This window comes from Mus pahari, chromosome 12, assembly GCF_900095145.1.
Source record: "Mus pahari chromosome 12, PAHARI_EIJ_v1.1, whole genome shotgun sequence".
Taxonomy (NCBI): Eukaryota; Metazoa; Chordata; class Mammalia; order Rodentia; family Muridae; genus Mus; species Mus pahari.
Window position 1 is genome coordinate 29,983,651 of NC_034601.1, and position 11,303 is coordinate 29,994,953.

The following is an 11,303-nucleotide window of genomic DNA, read 5'->3' on the forward strand; positions in this document are numbered from 1 at the left end:
AAGGACCTTAGGTAGCGTTCAGTTCGTAATGTTACAGCCTTCTGGCACATGCGTGTTTTTTAGAGAGAATGCTGTGTGTTTTCCACTGGAAATGTTATCATCTGGAACTTGGCTTGCTGGGTCAGAAGAGCACTGTGTTTTAAAATAACAATTATTGTAGATACTATCTTACACACACACACCCATTGCTTACTAGATGGCTTTTAAAGTGAAGACTAAGAAACAAGGACTTTTAAAAAAAAAATTAAGGAAGATAACCTTGTGTCAGGACTAAAGAGAGGGATGGGACGGGGGCAGCAAGTTGGCTTCACCCAGCTCAGTGTCCCGATGGCTGCACCCTTTGCTGTGGCAGTTATCTGGACTGTTCCTTAAGGGCTGGTTCAAATATGGGAGGTCCTCTTTGGAGCTAAGTTCTCTCTGCAGAACACAGGATACTAAAAACAGAAACTGAGGCCTACAAAATGGCTTCCTTTCAGCCCCGATGTGCAGAGCTGGAGCTGCCGCTGGAAGAGGCCCTCGAGTGCCCTGTGGCATCTCTTCAGTGCTGGGTCATCTGTCTAACAGTTCCCACGCTGGCCTCTTCCACCTCTGTATAGAAAGCTCTCCTGAGTGCCGTCCGAGAACAGTGAACGCTGCTGGACATCACTGGCACTGCATGGCAGAGCAGGGGCATCCAACCTCGTTGTGGGAACGGGAATTCTGGGAAACTCCAGCTCAGGAACTAGGGCAGTTCCTATCTTTGCATAGAAACAGTGGCAGCTCTGAGATGGTTCTCCTGAAGGGAGGGATTCCTTGGCTCTCCTTCTGACAGACTCTTGAGGAGAGCCACTCTTGTCTGAGCATCTCAGCCCTGCTCCTTCATCCCTGCCCTTCCCACCTGTGGTCCTCATCTTCCTGTCAGCCACACCTCCCTCCCACATCAGCTCCTTGTGAAGTACTTGCCGAACTCCAAAGAGCCAGGGGCCCTCCCCTAACACTGTAGACAAGTCAGGAACATGCCCCCCCCCCGAGGGAAGAGGGGTGTGAGGCTGTAGCCTCTGTCTACACTGCTAGGACTGGGCTGCCCTCGTCTCTGCTGAGCCCAGGAATTCATCCGATTCCCTGCCTCACTGATCCCTTGCCAAATCCAGCCACTATGTTCAGGTTTTGCTTCCCAGAAACTCCACAGTTAAATCCCCAGTTTAGTCCTTTGTTCTTCCCATGAGTTTGCTCTTTCAAATTGTCCACTGGGGCTTCTTAAGGTTGAAATGGGATGAAGCCTAAACCCTTCTGAAACACTTTGTGGTTCTGCTGGCAGGCATGTGGCCCCTTAACTACCACTGTTGCCAGATCACATCTGTGGCTTCAAAGTGATGGAGCAAGCGTAGTCCAAGGGACATTTCCACACTCTCTACTCTCCTGACATCACACCCTGAGGGAAGAGCAGCAGGCTCCAGCCCAAGGGTTGCTAGCAGGGTCTGCTGTGGGGAAACTAAGAATCAATTGATGCCAGACATGATATCCTTAATCCCACCACATAGGAGGCAGGCAGATCTCCTATGTTTGAGTTTGAGGCTAGCCTGGTCTACAGAGCAAATTCCAGGATAGCCAGGGCTACCCAGACAGACTGTGTCTTGAAAAGAATAAAAGAAACAAAAGCAAAAAAATTAAGCCATGAGTTTGCCCAAGAGTTGGCTCAGCAGTTAAGAGCACTTGCTGTTCTTGCAGAAGACCTGGGTCCCAGGACCTAGGTGGCAGCTCACAACCTTCTATAACTCCAATTCCAGGGGTTCTGACACCCTCTCCTAGTCCCCTCGGGCACCAGGCACACATGTGTCACACAGACATATATGCAGGTCCTCATATACATAAAAACAAGTGAGAATTAAGCAGCAGGGCCGGGGGATCCAGCAGACTGGAAGAAGCCTGCTTTAACACGCGTCAGGCCCCGGTTGGATGCCTAGCACGGTTAGAACACCCTCAAATGTAAGCTTTATAACTCAGACTTGAGAAGGAATGTCAAAAATCCACATTCTTGAGAGAGAAACCAAGTGTCCAAGAACTTGCCCAGACAGACAGCAATTTTATGAAGACTGGTAAGTCCTTTGATCTAAAACAAGATAACACTGGGGTTGGGAAGGTCCTATAGCATTAGTGTATTTGCTAATTGGTTAGTAGTTTGGTTTTTTTTCCCTAATATAAGAATACACATGACCCTATATACATATTCTAGCAATAAAGTCCTAAATAGAAAAAAAAAATAGAAACTTCAAACTAAGCATAGCTCTATACCACATTCCAGCATCTGTGAATTAGAAGCAGGAAGATCATGAGTCAGAGGCTAGCCTGCTCTACACTACCTACTGAAGCAGAAATATAACCAGAAACACTAGCATTAGCTAATTCTACCGTATCCATCATGCTCTATGGACCAGTATTGTAAATCTTGAGTTCCAATCTTGAATTGGAACTCGGGTGAAAGGGGACCTGGGCAGGACAGAGTGTTTCAGAGGGGTGTGCTGCCAGGCAGGAGCACTGCCAAGGCCAAAGGCTGGGGCTCCCTGTGTCCACCGTGGACAGCGATGAAGACCTATCTCTGCAGGATTCCAAGTCCTAATTAGGAAAGGAGGCGTGCAGAAGGGGCCCTCTCTGCATTCCTCAGCACCGCTGTTTGCTCTTCTTGCTGACTTTTGGAGCACCGAAGGACTTTGCCCCTCCTTGCTTCAAACAGAATATGTAAAGGCAAGCAAAAGCGGGTGCCCTCAAGCAATGACAGGCTGCATCCTGGTGGAGCTCGCTTAGGCCACACACATCACACAGAGGTGGAGGGAGCTGAGGTCCCCAGGCAACCCACCCCAGTCACCATGGTATCAAAATGGAGTAGCACATAAGAGTGTGAATTCAAGGACCAGTAACCTCTTACTCACACCCTGGGGTACGTGACCAAAAAGGATTTATTTAGATTGCCCTCGTGGACTTAAGTCAGCATCTTGCTTAAGAAAAGCTACCTGCAATAGTTTAGTATTACTCAAAACCATAAGTATATTAACTAGAGTGAGAAAATCCACACCCACCAGCTCTCTACTCAGCAGAGGGCTTCTCCCGTGGCCAGCCTTCTCCGAGTGCTTCAAGTGGGTGTTGTTCAAGCACAGTGTTCGGGTACAAGCAGATTTCATGAGCTGAGGTCTTTTGAATGCTGAGCAGCTCCAGCAGCTGTCAGTGCCTTGTTGTTTATGACGGTGGATTAATAAGGACTCGGAAGAAGGATGTTTGTAAAACTCCGACTTAAGAGGGCCCTAGATATATTTCATGTGGTGCAGACAGGGTCAGGAGAGGGCTAAGTATATACTTTTCAGACTGAAGAGGCGGGGCTATTTGTTGAAGCATTATTAGCAACTTCAAGATGGTGGCAATAGAGCATGAAAGCTAGACTTGAGGTTCATCTCAGGGTGGGGTTCCGGGTGGCTGTGCAGGTCGACATGCAAGGTGTGTGTGTGGGGGGGTGGCTGCCTTGCAGAAGAGGTGCATAGAGGTCACAAGAGAGAACACAGTGTGTTCTGTTTGACTTTGAGATCGCTTCCTTCCAGACCGAGTTTGGCTTAGCCTATGGGGAGATGGTAGAAGTTATCTAGCCCTGTAGGATATACATATGAACCCTCATTTGTATGAACTGCCCAGTGTGCTAGTGCGATACGAGAAGCTTCCTTAGTCTGCATAGAATTACGAGCATGCAGCAGCAGTCAAGGGTGGGCCTGGGGACCCAGACACCAAGTTTCACAGGTCAATGTCTGGGAATCTTTGGGCAAGCTACCTAACAAATTCTGGGCCTCACTTGCCGTCGCTATATAATGAAGGAGTGAAGATTACCTGTGTTCTGGGGCAATGAGAAGATTAAATGAGTTCATCTATTTCAGATCTTTACACTGCAGGTGGTACCGTGTGCTCAGTGCCTACTGCTGAGGAAGAGGGGGCGGGGACCACAGAGTTGAGAGACTATTTTAGAGCGCAAAGAAAAAGTGATCCAGAGAGTAGGGCTAATGCCCAGGGTCGGTCACTCAGCTAACAAAGTGTCTGCACTCTGTCCTCTGCCACGTAGCCTGTGTTCCAGTGTGACATAAATGCCATAGGCAGCCCATATCTCCTCATTGACTGAAAGCCCTCATGTTTATTGAACTAATTATCTGATGAGCCATCCTTGTATGGTGCCTTCCCCAAGCCCCGGAGCTGGAGGTTATAAAGTAGGAGCCTAGAGAAGAGTTATTCAGACTAGACGGGAGGAAGGAACCCACTGAAGGGTCTATAAGGCTGAGGGCCAGCCTGAGATCAGGATAGAAAAGGGGGAGGGAGGGACTTCTCAGGTCAATCTCCCACCTCAGCCTCACAGGTGATTGATACAGAGGTTGGGGGGTTACCCCTAGGTGCAATGAGTGGCTGAGGAGAGATGCAGAAGCCCTGTGGATTTCCTCTTGGAGGCAGAGGAAAGGCAGGTGCGAGAGCCATCTGGTGTATGCTTGGAGTGCAGGGCCGAGCCTCACCTTTGACCTCAGCACTCTCTTAGAGGAGTCCTGCTCCACCCCTCCCAGCCCGGCCCCACTTCATTCCTGTTCTCCTTCTCTTCTCCCCAGAGTCAGTGGACTTTCCCCCTTCATGGGTGACAATGATAACGAGACCTTAGCCAACGTCACCTCAGCCACCTGGGACTTCGATGATGAGGCGTTCGATGAGATCTCCGATGATGCGAAGGATTTCATCAGTAACTTACTGAAGAAAGATATGAAGTAATGAGCGGGGATGGCAGTCTCGTCAGCCTCTGGCTAGTCCTGGGAGGCAGGGCCTTCCTTTATCTGTGAAGCTCCCTCTTCCTGGTCTTACACCAGTCCTGTGTTCCCTGATGAGGAAGGAGTGTCCAGTGAGGGCTCAGCCAGTGGTTGTGTGGAGTAGTTCCTGCTTCCTGGCACAAGGCATCCCCACCCCCCACCCCCCCCCACACACACACATACACTTTGGAAACATAGAAACCCTACTGGATTGTTGACCCCTGAGCAAGGGTCTTAGGAAGCAACAGCTTCTCTGTGATGGTTGGCCTTTTAGTCTGTTTGGCTGTGGCCCTCAGAGTCCTGTAGACCCCACAGGCCCTCTTCACAGTGGGGGGTAGGGGATGCCTGCCTCACTTGCAAGCCCAGATAACAGACATAGTTAACAACCCGTTGGAGGGGCCTCTTTATATCCCCAGATTATTGTGGTTTGGTGTCTCATTCACATTGAAGTCATTCCTTAGATGTGGCCCAGTTTCTTCTAACACACAACACATTGGTGAGCAGTGGATGCTGGGATGCCTCTGCCTTTGATGGCAAGCTGTGAAGAATGGTGAAACGAACAGCCTTTAGCATAGTTGGAGTGAGGCTAGGTGGAAGAGCTGGGCAGGGGTTACACGGCTTGTTGGTCTATCTCTCCAGGTAAGTGGAGTCAGCTCACCTAAAGCCGGGAGGTAAGAGGTTTTGCTGCTCCTCAGGAGAGACACCATGGGGAGCTCTAGGGTACCGTGTACCGTTCTATAAATGAGTATCCAGAGGCAGAGTCTGTTCCCAGTACCCCAACTCTACCCCTAGCTCTGAGTGGGATTTGACAATAGGAGATAGTTGGGACCATGCTAAGAAGGGTGGTGTTGACATAGGTAGTGCGGCGGGAGCAGGCGAGAGGCAGCCACCTCCAGGGATAGGCAAGAAGTGTAGAGCTAGCAGGTGATTTCACAACCTGGTTTCTACTTGTCCACCTGGTTTATGGCTCTCTGTGCTGTAGCTTGCTACCTCCCACTCTGGGAATACAGAGCTGTTGCTATGGGAGGGAGGCTCTTGGAGAACCTCTTAGATGGCTGTATCTATTTCTTCAAATGCCCATTTATCTGAATCCTCATGAGCCTCCCAGACTCAGACTCCCCAGGTGATGTTCACACTTCCTCACAGTGCAGTCCCTGCCTCTTAGTGGCCACAGTTGGGTCAGAAGCAATCATGACCCAAAAAAGAATCTGGATGTCATGGGAGTCTGTATTTCCTTTCAAGGTGAAGGTTCCCATTCACAAGATAGATAGCTCCCTTCTGATACCTCTGGCCCAAGGATGGCTTTTGTAAACTAAACTTCATTCACACATTTGATAGATGAGGCATTGTATGTGCCTCATTTTCTCATCTGCTCTTAAAATGACTTAGCAGCAGACTGTATTGGGCTTCTCTGATCCTAAAATGGGCTTACCGAAGAACCGGTTTCATCAAATAGAGTAAAACGTTACGTTCTTTTAAATCCTTAAAAACCAGCATATCTTCCACCAAAGACCACTATCTCGTTTTTTAAATGTCTGTGATAAATTTATACCTGCAAAATGCAGACATTAAAAGGATGTAAGTCAACTGAAGACATCACGATCCTGTTCTCTAAAACTCCCCCACACTGAGACATTCTACTCTCTAGTCACTTGTCCTTTATGTTCACATGTGGTTCTTTGGATTTAGTCTTGTTGCGAGTAAAGTGATGCCCCTGAAATGTTTCCAGATTCCAAAAGCTCTCGGAAAGATGAACTGTAGTTCTTAGGCTGCTGTAGCTTAAGAGCTGTGTGTAGGACACACCTCTTTGGATTGTGACAGGAAAACCTGATACTCAGCCACAGTATAATACACGAACATTCAGAGAGTCGTGCAGGTTTGTCTTCGTGTTCCACGCTCATCACTATTTTAGGAGACCAAAGGGTCAGGCCCGCATGTGACCAGCAGAAGGACAAACCTCCCTGGAACATGGTGCTAGGCCTATCTGCCTTATAACCCTGTCCCTCTTGGACCACAAAGGTTGAGAATCTGCTGTGGTTGGGTTGGGTCCAGTCAGTGCAATCAGACCGAGTTGGAAAAAGGGCAAGTACACAGTCACGGTGTGTGAGCCAAGCAGACCTGGGTTGTGTCCCATGTAACCTGGGACAGATGGCATCCCATTTGTCATCTCTGAGGTCCCCACCTGCTCAGAAATCCTCTGATCTCTGCCTCCCATCAGAAACCGTCTGGACTGCACCCAGTGCCTTCAGCACCCATGGCTGATGAAAGACACCAAGAACATGGAGGCCAAGAAGCTGTCCAAGGACCGGATGAAGAAATACATGGCAAGAAGGAAGTGGCAGGTAATGTGGGCTCCGTGGGGTAGGATGCTGCTCTCAGATTAGCGTCATTTGGGTCCAGGTAGCCCTAGCTTCACTCTGGGATGCTGCTCTTCAGATTAGCTTCATCCTAGTCCATGTAACCCTAGCTTCGCTCCATGAAAGGCTGAATTTATTTCTGCAGTGACCTGTGTCCAGTGGGGCAATTGATTAAGGTGCTGAGTTACTAATGTCCTTGAGCACCAAGTCCTTAGCTCTAGAGGAATCTCCAGACCTGCTTGGCTTTGTCTCCTGGGGACCAGAGACCTTGTGCAGCCTCCCCTCTACCAGGCTGAACTGCTAATGGCCGTGTCTTCCTGGCTGTCAGTGAGCACCATGACCTTGAAGGATATCTAGCAGTTCTGGAGAAGCTGGGACCCTTGTCACATACTTCCTTGTGAGAGAGGGAGGGAGGATGCATGCTCCAAAGAGGAAACAAAGGTAGCTTTAGGCAAGGGAGTTAACTTTGCTGTGGATTCATGTTCTTATGTGTCTCGTGAGGGTAGCACTGGCACGAGAAATTGTGAAAAATCATGAGAGAAGTTTTGAAGGCCTTTAGGACAGTACCTGGAACACGGTGACATTCTGCAACCCTGCCTGTAGCTAATATGTATGTAAAGAAGGCTGGCTATGGATCAGAGCTGATTCAAAGGATTTCATGTATGTGTTAGGTTTTTTTTCCCCCCATTTGCTATGATAAAACACCCTTAAGAGAAAGAGTAATTATTTTGGCTCAGAGTTTGAGGCCTGGTCCCTTATGGTGGAAAAGTCATTGTCAGGAGATTGGGGCCACTGGTCACATTGTATCTGCAAGGATGAAACAGATCAATGAACTGCCAGCTTGCTTTCTTTATATTCAGTCTAGGGACCCCAGCCTGTGGAACGGTTTTGCACACAGTAAGTGGATCTCCTCACCACAATTAACCTAGTCTAGATGATCTCTCACAGGCAGATCCAGAGGCAAACCTAATCTAGACAGTCCCTCACTAGTGTGCCCAGAGGCTGGCCTCCTAGATGCTTCTAGATCTTAACGATTTGACAATAAGTATTAAACATTACAAATGTGCCTGCGCATTGCTTTTAAATCTTAACCATTGTAGCTATTATTGTCCCCACTTTACAGACAAATCAGGAAAGAGAGTAGATGAGAGGACATCATCCAGGATGACAGGGCTCAGTGGAAAAGCCAGGCATCGAGACTGAAATCTGGCTCCAAAATATACAGCTGTAACAATAGCTGCCTCTAATAACAAGATGGTGACATTGTCATCCAAGCCCCGGGCCCTTAGCAGCCTCTCCATCTGTTTGACTCCTTCTTTCATCAAGGTTGGAGTTGTAAAGCTCCTGGGCTTCTATAGAGGACATGGTTTCCATACCCAACGGATGTACAGTTCGGTGGGAAACCAAAGCAACGTCAAATAAAAGAATGCAAGCACCCCAGAAGTTACAAATGATCAGCAGAGCCCCATGAGCATATATGTATCTGAGGGTTTTACCGCTGTGCCCCCGTTCCCAAAATAACAATTCTGAGAATTAATTATCAATAAATTCTTGGGCCTTAAGTATTTTCTCATTTCCCAACTAGCTCATAATTTAGATAGCGTTTGTTCTAAATCCAGTCACATGGCTGGTCACCTCTCCTCAGTTTCATACAGTCTGTCTCCTCAGAGTTCTGGGTGAATCTCCTTCAGCACCTCTCTGTATCCTAGAATCCCCTTTCCCTACAGGAATTCCCTCCTCCTATTTCCTGCCTAAGCTAATAGACCATCAGCTTTTTTATTGACAGGTGATGCTTCCACACAGAACACAGAATATTATCCTTACACATATATGTGAGTATGGATGGAGAAGGGGCTATTCCACTGGAGTTAACAGTTATAAGAGTGTTCAGGAGAAGGAGCTAGGAATTTAGTAGGGGCCATAGGTAAAGCCCAGAAGGAAGGGAGCAACAGCCTGAGTGGAGGAAATGGCAGGTGGAAACTGGGCCCACCTTGAAACTATGTAGGGTTGAACATAAAGGCAGAGCCTTTAACTGGAGATCCAGGGCTGGGAGACTGAGACTTTGCCAGTGTGATGGGAGAAAGGAGTCCATGGAACACTGGCCACTACTACACATGTGAGTAACCACAGTTTCTTTAGAAAACACAACTTAACACATGGATTAGGAGCTGAGGAGAGACCACAAGAGCCTGCAGCTCAAGGGTTTCAGGGACTTGCATCCTGAGCACACAGCAGCCAGAGAACCCTGCTACGGAGAAGTTCTTGGCTTGAAAGGACTGGGCTGATCTCCCTACTCTCACAAATGCACCCCTGTCTCTCTTACCACCTGAGCCTTGCAGGTCAGAGTAGGAAGTAGACTTAATTTTTTTTAAGGTATCTACGAAATCAAAGTTGCCTTTGTTAATGGTCCTCTGGCCATCAGATGCCGGAGAATTCTTCTGGAAACACAGGAAGAGAAGGGCAACCTTCAAAGAAGCAGGTCTAACTGGATCTTCTTCTAAGCCAGGAGGGTGCTAAGCCCAGGGCATGGGCACAGAGAGGAGCTGTGGGTGTGGGAGAGAATGGTTCCATCTCTGCAGCCAGGGAACCACACCTCACAGCTCAGCCCTTATCTCTGGGTTTGCCCTTTACTGGCCATAGGCTTTTCTAGAAGGGTGAGGATCGAATTTAGAAAAAAGAACCTCATTTCCCTTTTCTAATTTAAGTGAAAACATTTGGAAATGACTTCTCTGCAAAATTGCACACAAATTAGACCACAGAAATCTCACTCAACATGTCCCCAGGCTTAATTTCACTGGGAACAGTTCAGCTGTGCTGACCTGCTGTTAAGTTGCTTCCTTAGGGAAATCTTTTCCACATTTAAACTCCAATTCTAGAACCTTGGCTCCCCCAGAAATAGGGGTCTCTGTCTCTGAGTAGCCAAGGGAATGTGCAACAGGACAGAGAGGACTAGAGTGGGCTATCGGGGGGGGGAGGGGGGACACGGGGCACATGTGTCCATGCCAACTCCAGAAGGGACCTTCTAACAACTCCCCTATTCTGGTAAAAGGTCCCCAAAACAGGGAAATAACCTCGAAACAAATCTCTCCTTGTGGGACTAGTGGGGCACGGGTATCTAATCATATTATTGGTCAAGTTGTTCTGAGAGAAGGCGTGTTTTCAGTTCATACTGAAAGCCTAGTGCCAAGCCATGTGGGTGAAGTGTAGCAATTGGGGTGAGTTGGGGAGGATAGCAGGGCTCCTGTCTGCTAACTAGATGTAAAAGACTGAGCGAGGGAGTGGGAGTAGAAAGAAGGGTGGGAATTAACGGCCTAAAGTTAGATGCATTTATTTTCTAGAAACTGCAGAGACCCCAGAAATGTGTATAAAAATAAAGTGGATAAAATATTAGAGTCTATACATGAATACAGACTGCTCTATATTTTAATATAGATACATGAATACAGACTGCTCTATATTTTAATATAGAACTATTAATACAGACTGCTTATATTTTAATATAGAGATATAAATATAGACCACTCTTGGCCATCATATTCTTGTCAGAGGCCCTGTCATCCTGAGGCTGTTTTGAAGAGGTGTATAGGTTAGTGCTTGGGTGACCAGCTTGCCTACGTTTCCCAGACACCGTTTGGCTGTTAGCACTGAAAGACCCTAATCCTGGGAGATGAACAGTAGTAGCCCAACTGTCCTGTTCATCCTAGCTGGCTCTCCAAGAGCCAGGGAATTGGGACTATGTTCGGGAGGCCTGGACAGACTTTGCCTGCCAGGACCACAGCCTTAGCCAACCTTGTCCTCCAACGAAGAAAGCAGTCCTCACGAAACAGGCTCATGAACTGAAACTTGGCTCTGATGATTTTTATTCCAAAATTTCCAAAGGTCTCCATGAAGCCACAATCAGGTTTCAGCTCAGGGACATGCAAGTTGACTGGACAGTGCCACGGCATCCTTCCTGTGGGTTTCCAGAAAGCACTTTCCAAAGAAATGAATTCTGGTGTCGACTATTTTTATTTTTCCTTACTAAGCTCTTGCAAATATGCCCACTTAAAAAATTAAGTAGCCGGGCGTGGTGGTGCACGCCTTTAATCCCAGCACTCGGGAGGCAGAGGCAGGCGGATTTCTGAGTTCGAGGCCAGCCTGGTCTACAAAG

General features: G+C 47.9%; 1 protein-coding gene across 3 annotated transcripts in view; it reads left to right on the forward strand.

Moving 5' to 3' along the window:
* Mylk (myosin light chain kinase) overlaps positions 1 to 11,303 on the forward strand; it is a 245,032-nt gene that overhangs the window by 224,888 nt on the left and 8,841 nt on the right. For all 3 annotated transcript variants that reach the window (XM_029544243.1, XM_029544242.1, XM_029544244.1), the window contains 2 exons: positions 4,605 to 4,757; positions 7,015 to 7,138. In XM_029544243.1, coding sequence (XP_029400103.1) covers positions 4,605 to 4,757; positions 7,015 to 7,138 — 277 coding nt within the window. The remainder of the gene's footprint in view (positions 1 to 4,604; positions 4,758 to 7,014; positions 7,139 to 11,303) is intronic.